Source organism: Notolabrus celidotus, chromosome 14 (assembly GCF_009762535.1).
Source record: "Notolabrus celidotus isolate fNotCel1 chromosome 14, fNotCel1.pri, whole genome shotgun sequence".
Classification (NCBI taxonomy): Eukaryota; Metazoa; Chordata; class Actinopteri; order Labriformes; family Labridae; genus Notolabrus; species Notolabrus celidotus.
The window spans coordinates 12,764,316-12,788,049 of record NC_048285.1 but is presented as its reverse complement, the minus strand read 5'-3'; the positions used below and the strand labels follow the sequence as shown (position 1 = coordinate 12,788,049).

The 23,734-nt window shown below is 40.1% G+C and overlaps 1 protein-coding gene across 6 annotated transcripts in view; it reads left to right on the top strand.

Moving 5' to 3' along the window:
• LOC117825947 (cytoplasmic dynein 2 heavy chain 1) overlaps positions 1-23,734 on the top strand; it is a 140,373-nt gene that overhangs the window by 15,039 nt on the left and 101,600 nt on the right. For all 6 annotated transcript variants that reach the window (XM_034701947.1, XM_034701945.1, XM_034701944.1 and 3 more), the window contains 28 exons: positions 461-619; positions 1,200-1,268; positions 1,430-1,584; positions 1,941-2,073; positions 2,168-2,285; positions 2,457-2,569; positions 2,679-2,792; positions 3,026-3,173; positions 5,574-5,779; positions 6,571-6,753; positions 6,966-7,148; positions 7,815-8,038; positions 8,373-8,488; positions 11,575-11,774; positions 11,935-12,066; positions 12,212-12,344; positions 12,542-12,749; positions 12,872-13,001; positions 13,385-13,540; positions 13,712-13,971; positions 14,959-15,205; positions 15,392-15,543; positions 15,709-15,853; positions 17,096-17,198; positions 21,003-21,167; positions 22,250-22,374; positions 22,751-22,999; positions 23,263-23,371. In XM_034701947.1, coding sequence (XP_034557838.1) covers positions 461-619; positions 1,200-1,268; positions 1,430-1,584; positions 1,941-2,073; positions 2,168-2,285; positions 2,457-2,569; positions 2,679-2,792; positions 3,026-3,173; positions 5,574-5,779; positions 6,571-6,753; positions 6,966-7,148; positions 7,815-8,038; positions 8,373-8,488; positions 11,575-11,774; positions 11,935-12,066; positions 12,212-12,344; positions 12,542-12,749; positions 12,872-13,001; positions 13,385-13,540; positions 13,712-13,971; positions 14,959-15,205; positions 15,392-15,543; positions 15,709-15,853; positions 17,096-17,198; positions 21,003-21,167; positions 22,250-22,374; positions 22,751-22,999; positions 23,263-23,371 — 4,435 coding nt within the window. The remainder of the gene's footprint in view (positions 1-460; positions 620-1,199; positions 1,269-1,429; positions 1,585-1,940; positions 2,074-2,167; positions 2,286-2,456; positions 2,570-2,678; positions 2,793-3,025; positions 3,174-5,573; positions 5,780-6,570; positions 6,754-6,965; positions 7,149-7,814; positions 8,039-8,372; positions 8,489-11,574; positions 11,775-11,934; positions 12,067-12,211; positions 12,345-12,541; positions 12,750-12,871; positions 13,002-13,384; positions 13,541-13,711; positions 13,972-14,958; positions 15,206-15,391; positions 15,544-15,708; positions 15,854-17,095; positions 17,199-21,002; positions 21,168-22,249; positions 22,375-22,750; positions 23,000-23,262; positions 23,372-23,734) is intronic.

Sequence of the window (23,734 nt, the reverse complement as noted above, 5' to 3'; positions counted from 1 at the left end):
CTCACAATCCGTCTTCCAAACATCATTCGTCTAAACACATTTTAAAAACAGATAGTTTGAATTTTGATGCCAGCTATCGTAGGTTCAGGAAAACTTTCGGACTTCTTTTTGTGCATAACTCGTCCAGCCCTTTTGTTTTCATCCTGTTCAGAGACAATTCTTTTTTTCTAATAGCACAAATGTTTCAGAGTCATTAGGTCATTTAAAGTCCTATCAGAATAATTCAGTAATTATACTGTGTACTTGAACAATGTGTATGTTATTTCATAGATTATCTGCATCTTCACTGTTCGTAATGGTTTAGTGAACAAGACATCCATATGCTGCAGAGCTAAATGTTTTTGCCCCTCACCTAGGAGAAGAAATACTGATGTTTAGTACATTATGCATAGCACTAGTTTTATAAAAGTGGTTTATGAACTAAAATGGTCTCCCTGTGTATCCCTGCATATGTAAATAGGACCTGAACAGTCGTGCTCAGGCAGAAGTGACGATCAGAGAAGCCCTGAGGGAGCTGGACTTGTGGGGAGCTGCAGCTACCTTCAACCTCACTGAGTACACTGACAGCAGCAAGCGTACTCTCACCCTCATCAAGGACTGGAAGGACATAGTCAACCAGGTAGATACTCAGACAAAAAAAAAGGGGCCCACCTCCTACAATTGTATATTAACACATAACACGCATGGTGCCTGATGTTACACTGAGCCAGAAATGTTTATCATAATATATTCTAACTGGTTACAGTTTGATTGAAACGTCTGTGACCATTACACTGCTCTCAGAAAGAGGGGAAATCCATCATCATAGAGATTTCATTGTTTTAACATAAATACATGTTTTCTTCAAAAACTGAAACTGGATGATATAATGGACAAAAGTTATACATACTCATGATGTGACCGGATTATTTGACCAAGTTGCTACTTGTAGCAATAGACCAGTATTTTCGACCTAGGTTTACTGAGATAAGAATGCCATTAAGATATATGCAGGCCGAGGAAGACAAATTTAAAGGTTCACTTGGAGGCACTCCAAACTTTATTAAGCACTGAAATGCAGCAGTTAAAATGTAAGGGCTCAATATTTTTATGGTTTTATTGGGAAAATTGCAAATCACTTCAAAGTGCTTTTTAAATTTAAACACCATCATAGAATTAAGAATTTACAGACATTCTGACACCATTCTGTTTTCATCCAGGTGGGAGATAACCGCTGTCTGCTACAGTCTCTGAAAGACTCTCCCTACTACCGCAGCTTCCAGGACAAGGTCAGATCAAAGCCTTTGATCCTTGAACAGCCACCTTTTCCCAACAATGATATAACTTACTTAATCAAATTGCTGAAGTTGGTGCATGATTTTAGTTTTTATTACAAATTTGTTATAAAAAATTATAAAGTAGTAATAATCATAGTTTTATGTATGTGTAGGTCAGTCTGTGGGAGGTCCGTCTGTCAGACTTGGATGAGTACCTGCTGAGCCTAAATGCTATCCAGAGGCGTTGGGTTTACCTTGAGCCCATATTTGGAAGAGGGGCACTGCCCAGGGAGGAGGCCAGATTTAAACGGGTCGATGAAGACTTCAGGTACCCTGAATGTGACTGCATCGCAACACATCAAGAGCTTTTGGTCTGAATTGTAAATTGGCTGGTAGAGTTATGAAGGCTGAAAATACATCTGTTAAATTTGACCGAGTGGTAGCATGAACACTAATCAAGCACTATCGTCAGATGTTATTTTTATTCTCTGCAATTTAAACTTAAAGTTTGTATGTTATGTAACATCCCATATTCCTTCTCAACTTCTATAGTATGCCTTTGTCTCATAATAATCTTATATATTTTCATTCTGCAAATATCAGTTTAAGGTTGACTGCAGTTTTCTAAAACATAACGTATATTTTCTCATGACGTACAAAACTATTTCTTTGTTTGTTTCACAGGTCTATAATGTCAGACATTCAGAGAGACAGCAGAGTTGTTTCTCTGAGCTCAAGGGCAGGCATCAGAAACTCCCTGGTCACCATATTGGATCAGCTGCAGCGCTGCCAAAAGTCACTCAATGAGTTCCTAGAGGTACATGAATGATTTTTTGATTGCAAAGGTTTTATATTTAAAGCACCGTCTGCAAACATCACAACCTTTCTTTTGTTATGTGTGGCTGTTGTAGGAGAAGCGATCTGCCTTCCCACGTTTCTATTTCATAGGAGATGATGATCTGTTAGAGATTCTTGGTCAGGCCACCAACCCAACTGTCATCCAGTCACACCTCAAGAAACTGTTTGCAGGTCAGGCATTTCTCTTTTGTTGTATTGTACGTCCTTTTCCCTATGTTTTGCTCTGCTCTGTTTTTCTAACAGTTATCTTTTGGCCTTCACTCTCTCTTCTCCTCTATTTCTTGTATGATTACACTTTTTCTGATACACAGTGTGGTGAAGTTGCGTGTGTTATTTCTGCAGGTATCCATAGTGTTGTGTTTGATGAGCAGTGCCAGCATATTGTCGCCATGTGTTCTTTGGAGGGAGAAACTGTACCACTCAGAAATGTCATACGCATCTCAAGCCTTGTGGAGGTAAAGCTTCTGTTTGGGGTTTTGTGGGGATGTTTATAAAAAACATTTTTTATTTCAGTTAAATTTTTTATTTGTATATTTTTTTTGGTTGTGGTTCCCATCTTTTTAGGTATGGCTAAGTGATCTTTCTGTGGAAATGAAGGAGACTCTGAAGCACCTGCTCTATGAATGCTTGTCGGCAGGGAAGAAAGGGGGAGTTGACCCCTCTCGCTACCCATCACAGGTAAACTCAAACTTTGTATTTGAAGATGCGTAATGGTTTTTATTCCTGAAAATCCCCAGAGGTTTTTGAAAGGGTACAACAGCAGTTAAACTTTAACAATACCTGTGCCCAGGGTATTCTCAAAGACCACTTATGTTGGTAATTTGCTCTCCAGGATGTGAAATTACAGATTTTACAGCTAAAACGTTTTCTTGATTACTCTGAAGTGCCCAAATTTTGTTCTTTTTTTGTAGATTCTGTGTCTGGCTGAACAAATCCAGTTCACTGAAGATGTTGAACGAGCTCTAAAAGAACACAATTTACAGCAGCTGGAGATGGAGCTCACTGCCAAGCTTGAACACTACACCACAGTGGACACCAGCTCCGACCATGCTAACACAGGTAGTTCTGTTTTGATTATGGAAATACAGATATCTCCCCAAGCTTTAAACGACTACTCTCTGTTCATATTCTGGGATAACTTTTGTTCCTTAGAGTGTATAACAACTTCTGTTACGAGACTAATGCAAACCCAGAGAGAGGAAAGTGATAGAAGCAGCACCATACCTGTTATGACGTTATTTATCAACAGGTCTTCTTTATATGCTAAAACTTATAAGTAGAATGCCTGATAAAGCAAGGATGTTGCCTTTCCCCTTCCCCCTGTTTTTACCTTCTGTGCTCTCTTTTGTTGTTGTTTGGTGTTGTCACAGACTTGATCATTTAACCCCACAGATTACCATGCCATCCTCATAAACAGTTGCTACTTGACACTTGCTTTTGTTCCCCTGTGAGACTCCCTCTTGTGTCGTTAAGGACCGAGCACTGATCAAGATCTTAGGTTGTTACTCAGAACTGAGAGATTAAGCGACAGAGTGACTGCTCTCGTGTGAATCACTTGACAACCATTCAGATACAAGAGGCTGCAGACAGCCAACACCCTTTAAAACTACAGGCTGTTAATAACTTGGAGCCAAAGGAGCTACATATAGTGTTGACATTTTGTTCAAATGACTTTTTGATTTTGATCAAGGTTTATTATTTATGGATGAGATTTAAACCCTGGCATCATTTCAAGGGACACAACTGCCAAACTCCAAATTTCTGTGTCAGTGTCAGAAAAATCTATTTATGAAAGAATTCCTTGTTCTACTTGTAGTGTGCTATTGAGGGTACGGTTTCTTCATTAGTTGACTTGGTTATTTACTTATTATTATTATAGTAGTAACATACCAGTTATTTAGGGAAACAGTGTAATATAAGCTGTTATATTTGTAGATAATGTGGTTGATTCTGTGAATGCATTTAAACCTCTACCATTCACATTTAGCACCCATTTCCACGACTTACTCAAATCAACCAGGTGAGCCATTCAAGGCTTCGAAGTGGCAATACTGATTAAAACAGCTCAAGTAATGGCAAGAAGGATAATCTCATTTCCAAGTCTAAATAAATGGACCATAAACCAGGCAAGAGTGGGAGCTTTTTCTCCTTTGGCACAGAGACAAGATAGGATGATGAACATTTGGCGAAGTAATTTCCACACTTCCTTGGCTTGGCTGACATCACTGATGCAGTCCTTCATGCATGGCATTCAGATCAGCTACCTTGTACATGACGGTGGGACCCACCATAACCCAACAGTATGGAGTCAAAATGTCTGTATGACAAAAACTCCCCCACTGTCCCCTTTAAAGCATAGTGCCATGTGCATTTTTATAGAAGCAGATGCCCAAATCAACATGTAAAACGTTTGAATTCGTTGTGAACTGGTCATTAACTTTCATCAGGGTATTGATTAGTAAAACAAAAAGTCAAACTCTTTTGGCTATATTAACTTGCCAGATATATGTATGGCTGTATCCATGTTTTTTTCCACATAAGATGTTTGGTCTGTTTACACAGTGAGTGGCCACTTTCTTTTTATTTTTTTATTTATTTTCAGAGTGTTGCAAATTCTACACATTTCAATTTACATGCTACTATTCATTACAATAGGTATATACTGAAAACATACTTGTCTTTTTGTTTAGACAAAAGCAGCACTCTTTTTTTTTTTTTTACTCCTTCAGACTTCCCCCATCTAATCTCTTGATAAAAAAACTTGCAAAGAACTGTACAATCCAGACTGAATACAACTTGACCACAAATGGAATCAAGGAGCACAATGATGAAACATCTAACAAAAGTGTGGACTGGTGCTATGTATTAACAGTCTTAAACTGCAGCTACAAACTTCTGTACAGTAAGCTCTGGTTTGAAATTATTAATATGGCTATTATTTACAGACACATATTTTAACAGCAATAACATAATAAGTAATTAAATAAGGGGGTGGGGGGGGGGGGGGGGGGGTCTGGAGAGTGGCCCCTTTCATACCTCTCGCTGATCAACACAGTTCTGCTGTTTACTCCCAAAAGCTTTGCGTACAACTGACAAAAACTGCTGATTATTGCTTTTTTTGTCTACTTACAATAGGATTCTACCATCTATTAAGAGCAAGCCTGCAGTAAAAACACCTTGTTTTTTTATGGTTATATTTGGTATTATTACTATTTATTGTAATCAATAAACAAAGAAGGATTTTTTTCCAAGAATCTTAGCCATTAAATGTAATTTATCAAAAAAGGAAGATAGCTTCATGTCTTATACTTTAACATCAGTGTTTAACAATTTGCTAATAGATTTGGTCTTGTTGAATACTGCATAATACTGACATTAAGGATTCTCATTTACCAGCTTAATAGCTACTTGGCTTTACTAATTCTGCCCTGCTAATAATCATAATGTCTTTTTGGACAGAGTCCAGCGTCCTGCAGCTGAAGCTGAAGGCTTTGATCCTGGATATTATCCACAACATCAGTGTGGTGAAGCAGCTAAATCATGCAGGAGTTACCAGCCTGGACGCCTGGGCCTGGAAGAAGCAGCTTCGCTTCTATATGGGACCCGACAAGTGCTGCCTCATACACATGGTGGATGCACAGTTCAGCTATACATATGAATACCAGGTGTGTTGGCATGGATTTAAGCTGGTTGCACTTTTTTTGGTTAACAGACTGATCATTCCACAACTCAAACTGTTGCTTATTGGGCTGCACTAAATCTTTTTCACAGACTTTTTCCAAATCATTTTAAATTTAGGACTTTAACATATTGCATTCTAGTTGTATCAAGCATGATTCATTCATATAATATGTAATAATCAGCACCCATACATTTGTATACATGCTATATCGTTTTTAAGGTGGTAGTTTCCCCTGATGTAACCATAGTCCCAGAGTGCCTCAAGATGAACTGGTTTCAATGGAGAAATTTGTGGGATTTTGAATATCGAGAAATTGTGTGATAATGTAAAAATCTTCCATGTTTTTATTTTTATGTGAGACCCTTACTTAAGATCTCACTTGAATAATCTATGCTCTTGGACTTAACTTGAACTTCTTGTTTTTAACCTTTTGGGGGCACTGTTTATGCACATATAGAGACATAACTTGCATTCTTTCCCTTCTGCAGTTCTTTAAAAAAAAAAAACACAAGCAAGACGCAGTCTCAATCGTGTTCATTTTCTTTGCCTGTCTTTTATTTGGTTTTCATTCCTTCCTTTCTTAATCCATCATCTGTCTGTTTGCCTCTATCCTCTGTTGGCTTCTTCCCCTTCTTCACCGTCCTTCATTTTCATCCCACCTCTATATCATCCCATATCTTTTCTTCTATCTGGCCCCCTCACTGTGTTGCCTTTTTACTCTTTCTCTCATTATTACTCACTTTCCTCTACCACCCTCTCTTTCCTGTGTCCCAGGGGAATGCGGCTAAGCTGGTGCACACTCCGCTGACTGATAAGTGCTACCTCACTCTGACCCAGGCCATGAAGATGGGGCTCGGGGGTAATCCTTATGGACCTGCTGGCACAGGGAAGACTGAGTCGGTCAAAGCCCTGGGGGGGTTGTTCGGACGTCAAGTGCTGGTGTTCAACTGTGATGAGGTATAATGGTGCTACCAGAAAGACTGTCAAAGGTTTTGTATTACTTAATAGTATGTCATACCAACACACATATGAAGGAAAATAGATACCTGGTATGTGAATAAACCTTTTTTTATCATTCTGCTTGTTTTCACATTGACAGCAGCACATTTGAAACTGGTAATTAACAACAACTGCCATTAAGAGGATCCTTTTTTCTGTCTGCTTTTCAGGGTATTGATGTGAAGTCAATGGGACGGATCTTTGTGGGCTTGGTGAAGTGTGGAGCTTGGGGCTGCTTTGATGAGTTTAACCGATTAGAAGAGGCAGTGTTGTCTGCGGTTTCCATGCAGATCCAGGCCATTCAGGACTCCCTAAAACACCACAAGAACTCATGTGAACTTCTTGGGAAAGAGGTCAGAAAACAAGTGTAAAGAAAAAGTGATTGAAAGTGGGGTAGGCAACTTTAACAAGACAGAGCAGGAGTAGGCCAGATTTTGGGAAGAATATGATCAGTGATATTTCAAAGCGAAAAATCCAAATTAAATGAACTGCTCTGCTTCCTTCATGATGCTGGATAAGTCATGAGAGAGAATCTGGGAGTTAGGCCTAGTGATAAGCTTTTTCATCAGTTTTATTCAGCTACCTTTCTCTGCCTTTAAAGTGTAACTAGATTGCTAGCTTTTACTCATGGGAGTCTCTGGATATCAGCAATGACTGCACCGGCAGAGTGTGAGCCGACAGATATACAGGGAGGTAGGCCATCCAATCATCCGTCCATCAGCAAGTCCAGTCATTTCAAATATTTCACAGTCCTGTGATGACAACCTACACTGATTTAGTTTCAGAGAATTTGATTTATGGATTGCCATCAGGTGAAGAGAAACTCAAAAAAAAGTGAATCCAATATAAATTGCCTACCTTACCAAATCAATCCGTCAGTAAATTAATCAGCTATTTTTTAAAATCCATTTTGAAGTATTTGGCTGTGTCATTAATCATCCAGTTTTCAGTCTGACTACTTTTTTTTTATATAAAAAACACAATATTGAGAATAACTTAATATTCTTATCATCCTCCAGGTGGAATTGGATCCAAACTCTGGGATTTTTATCACATTGAACCCAGCAGGAAAAGGCTATGGAGGCAGACAGAAGCTTCCAGACAACCTAAAGCAGCTGTTCAGGCCGGTTGCCATGAGCAGGCCCGACAATGAGCTCATTGCGGAGGTCATCCTCTACTCTGAGGGCTTCAAAAAAGGAGAAATATTGGGCAGCAAACTAGTTGCAATCTTCAACCTGTCTAGGTGTGTTGAAGTTTGAGGAAGTAGTATTATATGTGATCATTTACACTGTCTTTAAACTTAGCACTACTCTGCTTATTATGCAGTATGTAACTGTGTCACTGATCTGGTTTTCCTGTCCATGTGGTTCACTGAGTGTTGTTTTAGCTTCCAAACTGAGTCATACTTCTGCTGTTGAGTTTATTTGAAATTGCTCATACAACCATAGTCTATTGCTTGCATTGATTTTGAGGATGACTTATCCTTTACCTACCATCCATTAGCACTACAACCAGCTCTACAGTCAATTCAGAGTGAGTGGGTATGTGTGAAAATGCTCCTTTATTTGTGTGTCCAGGGAGCTGTTGACCCCCCAGCAGCACTATGACTGGGGTTTGCGTGCTCTGAAGACAGTACTGAAGGCCAGTGGAAGTCTTCTTCAGCAGCAGAGGAGGAGTCATGACAAGGACAAGAGTAAGAACCCCTCTGGCTATTTTTGTATTTTGCCGTACCATATTTCTGTGAGGCATTTTTACTTTTCCAATAGTGGAGCGTGACCAGAAAGTTTTCAGAGAGTGGGTGGGTGCTTCTTTGGCCGTGACCTCTAGTCATATTTATTGCTGCTAAAAGCACACGGTGCCATAACTTTTGTTGGAGAACAAAACTGCACAGCAAAACGCATATGGCGGTTTGGTTTATTTCATATGTCAAAAAAACACATAACAATCCAACAAATAAACAGCTGAAAGATAAAGACACATGAAAAAAGAGACCCCAGATAAGCTTCCAAAAGCTTTTACGAGGGGACATAAAACAGAGCCCCTAGACAAAGTATTTGAAAATTTGACTAGAGCAGAGCAAGAGGATTTGTTTGTTGTCAGAATGTACAATCACAAGCCATTATGGGCTGTATAGGAGCAGGCTATTATTCTCATCATGCAATACAAAACTTTGATATGCTGGTGTCGCTTGATAACAAGATTTTGTGAAGATGAGACCTGAAAATGATGGCTGAAACAGGGCTAGATTGAATAAACTAAACTAAACTAGACTAACGCTAAAACTGATGTTTGTAATTAAAAAGAAACGTATTACAAACTAGGCTTTTGTTCATATTAAGTCTGTGACATAGACTCATACAATGAACAAGCAATGTTGGTAGAGAGCCAAAGGGAGGGGTATCCTTTGTATTTTGAACACACATGCATGCTGGTTGCCAGTTGGCACGTCTTTACAACTATCCCTTGTTACTTATTGGCAATCATACACATATACTGTTGCTGGTGTGCAGATTTTAAGAAGATTCTGACATTCACCAAAGTTTTCTAAACTGGTATTTGTTCTTAGCTTACAACAAAATCGAAGAACACTCCAGTTTGAGTGCTGATATGACAATGCAAAATTATTGGAAATTGGGTTTTCCTTAATTTGGCACCTTTATTTTTGAAATTATGAAAAAAAACAATTAAAGATACACGATTGAACTGTTGGTCTAAATGGCAAAATGTTGAATTATGGGCATAAACTAAGCACTAGAAAAAGAACTTCTAAAACTAAATCAGAATCAGCTTTATTGGTCAGGTATGTAGACCTACACGGTTGAAATATTAGATATTTAACTAATGTACAAGATTAGTCTACAATTCATAAAATGGTATATGTTGAAAAGAATAAAACATACTTGCACCAATAATTAGAACCTACTTTTACAAACAGCTATTGAATGATGAATCCGTTGGTGAGTGAGACCCAAATATTTTCTATTTCATTGCCTGAGAGGAACTGAGTTCTTGTTCCATAATTCATGGTTAAAATCTACAGACAGGCCTCAAGCATTTATCTGAAGTCCAAATTTGCTTGTAGTGATTACAGCCAACATAAGGCTGATTCTTCATAACACAGTTTGAAATGCACAAGCATTCAAATACAGCTAATTTATATGTTAATAGCTGAATGCTTGAAGTGAATTTAGTTTCACAATGCTCCCAGAAGGCTCAGTGGCAGTATAGTTACAGTTTTAGAAATAACTTAATAAGAAGTCATTTCTGATTGCCTTCTCATTCTGTTGTTGAAATCTCTGAACTTTCAGCTCAGTGGTTCAGAAACCAAATTATTTCTTCAATTAGAATGTATCTTCACACCTGATTTTCTGTCTTGTCAGGAATAAATCTGCCATAAAAGCAAAATACTTACTGTAGTGTTACTTTAGTGTCATAGAAATAACATGCTGCAGAGGGACAAGAGCTCTTTGACGTTAATAAACATTTAAATGTCTTCATCATTCAACAGCTAATGATTAACTGGAACAACTGACAATACAGTGTTCCATTTTCTTCTTTTTTTCTTTCACAAACTGTGGAAACTCTTTGGTCAATTTGTCAAAGTGACCCCAAAGTGTGTCCCCTGAGAAGTGCTGAAACTATCGCAGGGATAGTAAGCTTTTGAACCTGAGAGATAGAAAGCTGCAGAGTCGATGAAAGGATTAGAGGATAAGGTTGGAGAGAAAATTCGGCAGGTTTGGAGATGCTTATCCTGTACCCAACAGGGTCACACAACAAAATGTTTTGATAATCTGTGTCTCTATGTGTGGTTATCCCTTGAAGGCAGTTTGAGAAACACTATGCATGAGTGCACTCGAACATCAAGATGCTCTATTGACCAGGACTTTCTCTAAGCACCCACTGTAGTCCTTGCCCTCTAAATCCTCTAATACAGGCACGCCGTCAATTGACATTTCGCCCAAATGCTCCACTTTAAAACTTTTCTTCCCATGGGCTTGTCTGTACTTTTGTCCTTCTCTATTTTCTTGTTCCCAAACAATTTGCCAGAGTTCTGTTGTTTACCTCTTCTGTACCCCCTCCCCACCTCCTTCCCCCTCTTCCTGACCTCTTGTTAGCGCTCTCTCTAATACCTGCCTGTCGATGCTGCTCTCGTCCCACTTGTTCTCACTCGCTGCCCTCTGTCTCCCTGAATCCCCCCTTCATGTTGTTGCTTTTCAATACTTTCCCCTGTTATCACTGTCTTCATTTCCCCCTCTGCCATTACTCAAGGCTGTTTCTGTCTCTTTTTGTCAATCCTTCCGTCCAACAGCTTGCCCTTCATTTGTCCAGCAGGCACACAGACATACAGATGCACATGTACTCACTACATGCAACTCCTGACTTGGCAATTGAGTCCCCAAGGTTTTCTTGTGTTTGCCTCTGTTTGTTGTCAGCCCGAGTGTTCCTACGTGCTATGAAAAACACCACCACATTTGTGTCTGCAGGGAAGGCTTGCATCTTTGGGACAGAGAAAAAATTTATTGATAGGTCTGAAATCATGATAGGGTTCGGTAATTAGCACTTTTTTTAACAGGGGGAATGTGTAAAGCAAAGCAATAGAGATCGAGTATTTTCAGCCTTTTTTTGTTTTTTTCACTTTACGCACAGAGAACATTCAATTGATCAACTTATTTTGATGTAATATCTTTGATAATTTCCATAATAATGTGCTGTTTCCCACTCATGTCTGTTCTATGGAAATTGAAATGAAAAAAAAAAACCTTTTTCATGTACCTGCAGTTCAGGAGAGCAGTTTGGTGGTGCAGGCTTTGAGACTGAACACCATGTCCAAGCTGACATTTGCCGACAGTTCCCGGTTTGATGCTCTAGTCAGAGATGTTTTCTCTGGAGTTGATTTCACTGATGTGGAGGACCAGATACTAATGCATGCACTGGAACAAGTCTACAAGGAAGCACGACATGAACTCATACCCAGCCAGGTGTGTATTCCCATGTCCCATGAAGCTGGTGTTTATCCACTGTTTGGCTTTGCTCAGTATCACAAAAAGTCTTTGATATGAACACAAAGGCATTTGCTTGAAAATTGGTTAAAAAGTATTCTAATCTTATTAATTGTTGTTTTTTTTTATATCTGGGTAGTTGAAGAAAGCATTGGAGTTGAATGAACAGCTGAGACAACGCATGGGAGTAGTCATAGTAGGGCCTAGCGGAGCAGGGAAGTCCACTCTGTGGAGGATGCTAAGAGCTGCTCTCAGCAAGACAGGCAAAGTGGTGAGTAAGAGGCTAACTGGCTGCCTGAAGTTGTTATTGAGCACAAAAGATCCTAGATGGACTGCACTTTTATGTTGTGTAAGGCTACAGTTACTATATCATTTTGCAAAGGAGTATAATCGATGGTGTTTTTTTTCCCCTCCAGGTAAAGCAGTACACAATGAATCCGAAGGCCATGCCAAGACAACAGCTGCTGGGACATATAGACATGGACACCAGAGAATGGGCTGATGGTGTCCTCACACATAGTGCCAGGAGTGTGGTCAGAGAACCACAGGGTAAGAGAAGAGCACCATCTATAGGTGGATGATGATAAGGAATATATCATGCGTGTGCCTAGTCTTTTGAAAACAGGGATGTAGATTACATGACCAGGAAAGATTCTCACATTGGGCACAGTTGTTTAAAGTGGTCTGAATTATTTCTACCCTGCACTGTATGATCTTCATGTATTCTTAATTTGTGTGTCATCTAGAGGTGAGCTCTTGGATTGTGTGTGACGGTGACATCGACCCAGAGTGGATTGAGAGTCTGAACTCTGTGCTGGATGATAATCGTCTGTTAACAATGCCGAGTGGAGAGCGCATCCAGTTTGGACCTAATGTCAACTTCCTGTTTGAGACTCATGACCTTAGCTGTGCCTCACCAGCCACTATATCCCGCATGGGCATGATTTTTCTCAGGTTTGTCAGCCTACAAATATAAGCATATGACTTTATTTAACTGATTAAAAGCAACTCAAGTCTTACTTTCTCAGCTAGCCTGTCTCACTTATTTGTTGTCCCTTTCATGCTCTACTCTTTAGTGATGAGGACATTGATGTTGGTGCTTTGGTGAAGTCATGGTTGAGTGCTCAGCCAGAGGAGTGTCGCAGTAACTTAGAAAACTGGCTGGGAGACTACTTTCAACGAGCTCTGGATTGGGTCCTCAAACTGGTAACCTTGGCCCTGTGCTATTTCAAAAAGCATATATAAGCTCAAGTGTCACACTCTTAACATTTATTTAGCCCATTTTGAACTCAATGTTTTAATTATGCATTCATCCCACAAAATGTTTCAGCAACAGTCTCTGTGTATGTCAGCACATTAAAATATAAGACCTATATAAACCTCCACATACACTGACTGGTGCTCAATATAATGGACTGATGACATTTTAATTGCATAGTAGTTCACATAAGTGCAGGCTTAATGGATACATCCGGCTATCAAATCCTCTTTAGTACAGTAACAGTTTATCCTGTGTTTGTGCAATTTGTTCCAAGATCTTTGTTGATCTATTTAGTCCACCCCCTCTTCTTTTTCTCTCCTTTCTTCAGAACGACTTTGTGGTGGAGACCAGTCTGGTGGGTACAGTGTTCAATGGCCTGTCACATCTTAACACTGTGGCAGAGAGGGGTCAATTTATTGTAGGTCTTCTAAGAGGCCTGGGAGGAAACCTCAACCTCAAAACACGTCAGGAGTTTGCAAAAGAGGTGAGGACCCCGTTTATTTATTTTACTCAAGTCTTCACAGCTGTAACTGTAAAAATAATTATGAGCATGAGCCATCTGTCAGGTACTAGTGGAGGATAAACACCTGATGTGAAACTTATATAATGCCACCGAATTGAGAGATGGTGCTCTTGTTTCTTTCTGCTTCCATAGTTGCTGAGCTGGGCCAGGGAAAGCCCCCCTGACCCCAAAAAACCTCTGGATACCTACTATGACTCTGACAGCAGCCAGCTAGCAGCTTATACATTCCTGCGTCCTGAGGGTCTCACACTGGAACAGCTCTCTCATATACAAACCCTTCCAGTTATTGAGACCCCAGACATGCAGAGGGGTCTGCACTGCTTCTCCCCATGGCTCACCGCTCAGCACAGGCAGCCCTTCATGGTGGTTGGACCAGAGGGATGTGGAAAGGGGTAAATCGCACACATTCAGAGTCGCAAGCTCACACTGAGCATAAACATAAGAGTAACTATATAAAGAAGAGGCATTTGCAAACACACTTGAAAATTTGTATGTGAAGAGCTGTATAGAAACAACACACAGAATTGAATGCAGACACAAAATCTGGATCCAAAGACAAATATATATTTTTAATGCTGTTATTGTTTTGTATCTTGTATCAAATAGCAGTGATAGTACATATTAAGCAGGCACTGTTCAGGGAAACCTTAGATTGGTCTTCTTGTATTAAAAAAAAAAGGATAAGGGTTATTGATGAAGAGTGCTCCGGTTTTTGAGGCAGGGGTACTCAAATGTGGACACTCAAAATGACACAATCAGCTCTGATTTTAGAGCTTCTTTTCTTCAACACTCAACCTTTCTTGTAAAAGCACTGACACGCTGGAATAGGAATAAGATCTGTGTGCATCTTACACTTGTGTATGGCGTTTCAGAGAGGCCTCAAAAGTAATTACTCCCTCCTCAGAGGTTTGAAGTACAAGGGTCACTCAGTTTGTCTTTTACACTCCGGTTGAGTCTCACTCAGTGTCTCCTTTTCTCTTCCTCTTGTCTTGGCTCTCTCTGCCTCAAAGGTCACTGTGCCAGTGAGGTATTGGGTTTGTCAGCTTAGCCTTCTGATAAAAGACCATCTCATTTATTTACACACACATACACTGGAAGGAGCGTAGATTCAAATGAGTGTGCATCATTTACTTTCCAATTAGTCTGTTTGCACCCTCACGAAATGTCTTCTTTGCTTTGGTTTTGTACTGACTAACATTGTTCCCTACAACTCAAGTGGCCTCTCCTTAACTTATCTGAAATTCTGAAACATCCAGAACAAAAATGAGCTGCATAAAAATGCCAGCCTTTGTTTACCTGACTGAAGTTCTTGCTCCCTTTCTTGTGATACCAGATTAAAAAAATTAACCCTTTCTTGTCTTCTATTCGTTTCCATCCAGCATGCTCCTGCGCTTCGCCTTCTCTCGGCTACGGTCCACCCAAGTTGCCGTTGTTCATTGCAGTGCCCAGACCTCATCTCGTCACGTCTTACAGAAGCTCAGTCAGACCTGCCTGTTGCTCAGCTCTAACACCGGTCGAGTCTTTAGACCCAAAGACTGTGAGAACCTGGTGCTCTACCTAAAAGACATCAACCTACCAAAACCTGACAAATGGGGGACAAGTAACCTCACTGCCTTCCTGCAACAGGTAAAGATGAATCACTACTTTAAGTGACTTGAGAATGAGCAAACAAATCAGTGGGTAAGAAATAAAGTACAGCTCCAACCTCGTGGTCTAACTTAAGGGATAAGAGAGACTTTTCTTTCACTCTTATAATGCGTTACTGTAATCTAACTCCCTTGTTGCTCCTCCCCTTCTCTCTTTTCCCTCCAGGTTTTGACCTATAAGGGATTCTATGATGAAAATCTTGAGTGGGTAAGTCTCGAAAACATCCAGGTGGTGGCCTCTATGTCGACGGGGGGTGCTGTTGGGAGCCATTCGCTCACGTCCCGCTTCTCCTCCATAGTTCGCATCTGCACTATAGAGTATGTATGGAGTACTTTATATCCACATATTGCCTATTGTATTTATACAAGCTCTCTCTCCCCCCTGTTCTCTGTTTTGGTCTGCCTCCAACTCTGACCCCCATTCTCTCTGTTTGTATTTCCCAACATCCATCTGTTCCTCTGCTTCTTTGCCTCTTCCTCTAGCTATCCAGACAGGGAGCAGCTGCAGACTATCTACGCAGCTTACCTGCAGCCAGTTCTCCAGCATAGCCTGGGCAGCCAGGCATCATGGGCCAGCACAGGGAAAACACACCAGCTGGCTGGCTCTCTTGTGCAACTTTATGAGCAGGTATTGACTTGGACTGGGTGTTCATTCATTATCACATTTCGGTTCATAACAACGTGGTGTTGGCTGAGATTCTGAAAGCATACACAGGTCATTGGAGACTGTGAGTGGAAGTGGAGTAATGTCCTCAGTGAATTCAGAGTTGTTCCCAAGCAGAGGAAAAGCATGTGGGCAGGCTGAACAGGGACTCATAAATGTGACCAGGACAACATCGCTGTACCCATTTGCAACACAATAACACTGCCTCTTGTATGCCTGGCACTTCTTTGAATTCTCCTGTTTTGATTGAGTACCTTTCAGTGCTGTGGAGAGAACACCAGATATTTTGATGAATATTTAAAAACTATAGTTAACCCATGTTGTCGTGGCTCTTATCTACAGTATCACACAGTAAAGCAGAATACAACTTTAGCAGGTATTATGATAATGTTCAATCCCTGTCTTGCTCTCAGAGCACTGCTCGAATTGCCTACATGTCCAGTACTTGCATGTATTCTTGCCTTAGAATTGGTTGCAGTCTTCTGCATATGTTGGCCAGATTCTACAAACTGATGAATGAGAATGTAGCTAGTGACACTGTAAAATGAATCCTCTGCAGTGATTTTTTCGGAGGTCATTTTTGCTTTTCCAGTAGAAGTAACAGCAGAGACTAGAGATGAAAGCTGATTAAATCGCTTGTTCTGACTGGCCAATTACTTTAAAAGATGACTGGTGAACATCAACAATTTTTACACTGAGTTGAACAGTGTATTAGACGCACAGAACTCATTGCAACCTTGATTTTTAACAGTTTATACTAAGTTTATATAGGATCAACTGAGGTTTGGATTCTTAACCTTTTGACAAAGTCACAAAAAACTGTCCCATTGACAGATGTTTTCAACCGTACTGCATTGGATGACTGAACTACCTCAGCTTTTACAGAACTGATATCTATGTGAGGTTTTTTCAAAAAACAGAATGAAGTTCTGTTGCTGTGTTATTATTCTGTTAGCTATTTAGCACAGTTAGCACCAGCAACTGAAGCCAAATATGGCAAATTCTAATTTGGAATAGAACTTTGCTCCAGAGGATGAGCATCTGGGTCATGTTTGATGCCAACTACACTTATGAAGCAATGAGTAGGTGATTTTGGTGACGTAAATTCAGATTGTCAGTTCATATCAAATGCAGATCATCATTTGCAGATTCATTGTGTCCCATATTTACATATATATGTATTCATCATATGTTTTTTTCTCTCAGGTGAAAGCCAAGTTCACAGTGGATGACCACAGCCACTACCTGTTTACCCCCTGTGTCCTCACAGAATGGGTCCTCAGCCTTCTGCGATATGACCTCACTGCAGGTATCCAAACACCCACAAAAAGTCACCCATATTTATGTGTCTGAACACATTTACGACTCCTTTTTACTGTTGCAATCTGGGAGAATCAGACCCGGTGACCATTACCAACTCTTTTTTTGACCCACTTTTTCAGAGGCATTGCTGCATGCAAACAAAACACAGAGAGACATTTAACAGCTCCCTGTTCTTATATTAAATCCTAACAGTCCTCACATAAAATAATCTTACTGCCACTTAGTAACTCAATAATTTAGAACTTTCAGTTAGTCATTTTGGTGCCAAAATCGAGAAGACGGCCAGATGGCTGAATATCTTATCAGAATTCTTCTATCTCAGCCGACTGTCTCCACTCCTCACCCTTTTCTTAATTTTTGCTGTCTTTTTCCTTCCTTTCTCCTCCATTTCTTCACTTTCTCTCTGTCTCCTCCTTTTTTATTATCCTCTCACTCTGCTGTCCATTTATCTCTCTCCCCCTGTCACTCTTACTACCCTGTGACAATGTGTTCCCTGCTGTGATAGCGACTCAGAACATTTATTTTAATTAGTCATGTCAGAAGACAAACTTTACTTTTCCAATGCTCATCATTTTTTAATCCACTCTTCTTTTTTTCCTCTTTTTCTTTCTTGCTGATCACCTTCTTTATGGTATGTAAAAAACCTCTTCTCTTTATCTTAAATCTGTGGCTGTGCTGATGTCCGTATTGCCTTTGAGCGTTCTCATGATCATAGTGAATACGCCAACTTCTAACATAAATGTTAATTTAAAGAGGTCACGGTGAAGAAATGACAGTGGCTATATATCAAATGACAACGCAGAAGCAATTAAACAATGTGATGGAAATCCTTGAAGTCATAAACATGAAGAGGAAGATTCACCCATATTTGCAGCTCTTCTTGGCTTTATGGATTTTTAGAGTTGCAGCTCATCATTCAACCGTCTAACCGATCCATAAATTTGTTGTTTTGGTTCTCCCACACTGCTCACTCAAGCAGTTTTTGGCAACAGTAGGCTGCATTTTGCGAAATCTGGCTGCTCATACCTTCGACACACAAAACAGACAGAAACGGTAAAACACACATGATAGTGAATACTTTTTTTTGCATTCGTGAGAGGTAGCAATTTAGCAAAGGAATTGAAAGAAACCAAAAACCAAGCTGAAGGGAGGTCAAATTGTTTTGCTACATTTTACATTTTGTTCTCAATCATTTTGCTTCATATCTGCTTGATGTGAAAAAAAAAGAATCCACTTAAAAATCAAGAACAAGGGGAGCTGTTGCTGCTTCTTGCCAGCTCTCTGCTCCCTGCATTTCCTGTCTCTCTTCAGCTGTCCTAGCTAGGGATGGGTACCTTTCCCATTTGAACTGATACGGTACCGATACCCGGTACCTGGGAATCAATTCAGGTAGTTAACGGTACCATTTTTGGTACTTTTGTGTGTTTATGTGGTAATAAATGTTAATTTGTTTAATAATAAAATATCAATTTTTTTAAATTTTACATATTTATTTCATTTAACATGAAATGAACAGAAACAGGATTATATAGGTGATTACATATATTAGCTGACACGTGCTTGTGGCGTCTAATTGCTCTTTCGGGAGTTTATCAATGAACACACGTGCGGATGGGGAAAAGTCAGTTCTCCGTCTCTTTATAATAACCTGAGACACAACTTACTTGTTGGGCATTCAAGCACACAGGAACGTTTATAAACAGGGCAGGTAGTCGGAGCGAGAGTCCGTCTCAACTTAATCCTCCTGCAGCTCTGCCTCGCGGTGAGTGCGTGCGCCTTCAGCTGCAGGCTCCATTTGGTGCGTTCCTGCGCAGATGCAGAGAGCAGAGACGTCCACCCGATTAGTCTTGAACTTTATTACAGGGCGAAACTATGGAAAATCGCTTACTCTTCCACTCCCTCAAGGATGTGTTTAGGTACCGAAACATGGTACCGTTTGATTTTACTTGAATTGGTACTCGGTAGTACCGACTGAATTCGGTCAGTACCTATAAAACTACTGGAAGTCGGTACGCATCCCTAGTCCTACCCATTAAAGGCAAACATTTTCCAAAACATTTAACTAAAAATCAAGAACAATTGATATCTCAACTTTTGATTTATATCTGGTTAAGAGTAGAAAGTCAGAAATAGCAGGATCATGTCCAAGTTTAATTTATTTTCAATTTGACAAGAATGCTCTACTATATTTGAAATAAATTGCAATTGGGGGTTATTTATTCATTTCTAAAACAGTGATTAATCCAAGCAGCAACCTCCGGCCGAGAGAATTCAAGGCAATGCGGAAGTGTTAAAAGCTGCAGTTCATCGAGTGTCCGCTTGAGGCTGGCTCCAGAAGCACCGGAAACCACATACACAAAAATTCAAAAATGCTGATCTGTACAGCAGAAATAAACATGTTTACAGCCTGGTACAAAAAACAAGTGTTGTCTGGATAGCTCATTTCTCGATCGGCACACACTGTACGGGGGATGAATTTTTTCATAACGCGGGCAATTTCAAAGAAATTTAGATTACGAGTCTTCTATTACGAGAGGCTCAGCTGACTGACACAGTTGTGGCCTGAAACCAAGGCTTGGAGGCAGGGGACAGCTTCGGAGTGCTCACCTTGTGAAATAAGTGTTTATATTTACTTTTTTCACAGGATGACACTGTTATACATTAAGAAATAATCAAAAGTGCATGTACAAAATGTCCCATCAGTGTCAATATGGTGTGCAGATATTCCAAAATAAATTTGATTATTTTCAATGGTTCATCCTACAGGTTCTGTAGCTATCCATGAAATTGTCCCTGCAATAGAAAAGCATGACTGGTCTCAGTATGCCAACTTGAGGACGTCTCTTAGGCCTGAGTCTTCTACATTGTTGATTGGCCTGCAGTCTTTCTTTGCCACCCATTTAGTAGCAAGCACTGTTAACCTCTTCAATTAGTCTAAATCACCCGCCAGTTTAAGCTTGTCACAAATATGTTAGGGATTAAATGACAAAAGTTATATGTTTCATACCTTTCTGTATCTTACATAAATTAGAATCAGTACTGGTCCTAAATAACCATAAATAACATCTTCACTGATGCTGCTGGTAGAATTATCACTGGAGTGGGCTTTAGGTAAGGTATACATAGGCACTGAAATGTTTAGCATGACAACTTGGCACTGTCCGTGTTTTCTTTTCCTTCGTGTTTTTAAAATTTAATTTACCAGGAAGACCCTGGAGAGACAACCATGTCTCTGTTTGGCTCTCTTCTTCAGCTCTTTCAATATAATGTGACAGATACTGTTGAAGCCAGTGGCCTTAGAGACTCTGATGCCGGCTTGTCCCTGTAGCGCTCTCTTTTTAGCTAGCAGCACATTGCTGATTCTTGGGGGAGTTTTGTAAATTTAGACTCATCCTTGGAGGTGCTGTTGTCATATCTGAGGCCACCATGAAAAGCCCTTTGGCTCACGTTCAGGCCTAAGTAGTAGTGTGTGTACTATGTTTGTGTGACAGATAAGGGAGGGAATACAATCACATATCTATTGTTCTTGGGATTTGGTTGGTGATAACCAGCATAGGACATTTTCCATATTCATTTCTGAAATGTGTCAATCTTTTCAGTTTTTGAGTTGAGTATTGTTCCAAGGCTCATGTAAGAAAACAGATTAATAAAGAGTCAATAACTAGTATATTGTGTACAGATGCAAGCATTCATATCTTTGAGTATCCTGCTAGGTAATAAGTGTGTGTGTGTGTGTGTGTGTGTGTGTGTGTGTGTCTGTCTGTCTGTGTGTCTCATTTATTTCTTTTAGCTCAATCTAATGTGACAGACAGCGTGTTGGAGGTGGTGGCATACGAGGCCAGGAGGCTATTCAGGGACCGGCTGGTTTCCTCCAAAGACCTTCACACCTTTGATAACATCCTGTCTTCCATTGTCCGGGGAGACTGGGGCTCTGATGCTCTAGACAACATGACTGGTATAAAGAAAACCTCTAATCTTCTAAAATAAAACAAAGTTGATTGGCTCTTTTGTTAACATTAACGCTAAACTTCCCTGCCAACTCCTGAATTGTGACTCAGTCCTTTCTAGAGTAAGTCACACTGTACAGGAGGACACCTCATGACAAACAGAAATGGATCAATAGTCCAGATTGCTTGCCCTCCTTACATACAAATGTGCACATTGTAGTTGTAATATTCACATTCAGTCTTGTTTGCAAAGGTCTGCGTCACAACACTACAAATCTTTTGCAAATGCTGGCAATAACAAGCCATTGCCAAATATCTCCAACAGTGCAAGCCAGCATAGAATAAGCATGCAAAGGAGGCTGGTTCAACTCAGAGGGGTGCAACGACTAGAGACAGAGGCCTGAAGGAGAAATCCTTTTTCTCACACCATCACATACAAAGTGTGCTCCCAGCCACAGTGTCATACCAAGAAACACCTCCACAAAAGTTGAAACTGAACACAATTGGAGGAGCGTACATGTGTCATACAGTTTTGTGCCTCCCTGTGACTGAGAGACATGACACTGTGATATCCCAGAGTGTTTGCTCAGACAGACAGATCAGTATCTTGCCAGTGATATACCATTTTTTTTTTTACATTTCTATGATACCTTCTCAACCAACCAATTGCCATTGCCTTGACTGTTGAATATAACCATAAGCAATCTGCCTGTACATCTGAGCTGTGAGAAAACATGAGCTGAAGGCTGGTACTTGGTGGCCAAAGTGGGTGATGTCTCTTTATAGTTTTTGCTGTAAGTGCAGATGCCCTGCAAAACGAACACCTGGCCTATCCTCTGCAACATCTGGTATACTACTTGTGGGCTTCAGTTAGTGCACAAGTTGAACATTCAGGCACACATTTGTCACATTTCCACATATTTTTTGACCGATATACATTTTTGTAAAAGTGCTGCCTTTGCATCGCGTTTGTGTTTTCTTCTCATTCTTTTTTCTTTTATTTACACTAGTCAGCCTCTAATGTATGTCGTTTATTAAATGTACCTGCAGGTGTGTTGCTAACATTCTGAAATACTTCCCTTGTATGCAGATGGTTTTTATGTGACATGGGGTGCCTCTGAAGGGGCTGTAATGGCTCCAGGCCAGTCTCTGCCTCCTCATGGTAAACAAATGGGCTGCTTGGATTCTGCTGACCTCAAACAAGTTATACAGAAGGTACGTGGAGAGGAATGTTTGTATGTTGTTATGTGTGTGTTTAGGTTTTTTGTACTCAATATGAACTAATACATAAACATTTGTATACATATATAATTATAATAATATTCTGACAGGTTTAATTAAACCTTTTTTTCCCTTAAGTTTAATATGTAATGCAGGACTATTATTTGTACTCATATTGCAGTATGTAAACCCTTAAACTTCACCTCAGTAAACAAAGGATGGAAATACTTCTGCCTCTTTAACTGCTTTGTTTCCACATCTCATGCATTTGTTTGTGTTGTTTAGTTTCCTATTCACATTTCATTTGTATCTGCCCCCATGTCTGTGTGGGATCTTCTCACCTGTGTGTTCCCCCCTCCTCTTCCTCTAGGGAGTAGTGCTGTACAGTCGCGATAACAAGGAGTTGGATCTCCTCCTGTTCTGGGAAGTCTGTGACTTTGTGTCCAGGGTGGATCGGGTGTTAAGCCGACCTGGTGGCTCTCTGCTCCTGGCGGGCCGGAGTGGCGTGGGTCGGCACACGGCCACATGCCTGGTGTCTCACATGCACGGATACACATTGTTCACACCTAAAATCTCTCGTGGTTATACCCTGAAACACTTCAGCAATGATCTCAAGGCCGTAAGCATGGATTTTCAATTTTATCTATTCACATAATGCCAAGCGAAACCCTTTTAGCAGAATGAACTAAAAGATTATTGATTTGTGTTGGCAAGCTTCTTACATTTCTTCTGACTGGCACTTTTAAAGTACTTTTTTTTTCCAAATCTAAATTGTTAGACTGCATTGGAACTTTAGTTTACATGTGATGTGACTGTCTTACGTGTGTATCAGACGTCTATGTGTACATTTGAATAATCTAAATCGCTGTACTGTGTGTATAGGTGATGCAGCTTGCAGGCCTGGAGGGCCAGCAGGTGGTTCTACTGTTGGAAGACTATCAGTTTGTTCACCCAGCTTTCTTAGAAATGGTCAACAGTCTGTTGTCATCAGGTGTGTATTGTGCATGTGTGTTTGTTTGTCTCGATTTTAGTTTTTGTTTGCAAAGATTTTCACACCTGCCTTTTTAAGGTCAGGTTGCAAAAAGCTGACCTTACATCAAACTCATTCATTGCTTTCTTGGAACCTAACTGATAACAGTTAAAGGTCTACAAAGTAAAAATGCAGCATGAGCCAGGAGATTTTTGCATAGCTTGATAGCATAACATCTTAGATTTGAATAGACTTAACTTTATTCATCCACATTGTGAAAAGTTGTCTTCGGCTTCTCAAGAGAATGACACAATGACCTGAAGCAGGAATAAGACGACATTCAAAAACATAAATTAAGAGAGCGTCTGGATTCCTTTCCATCTT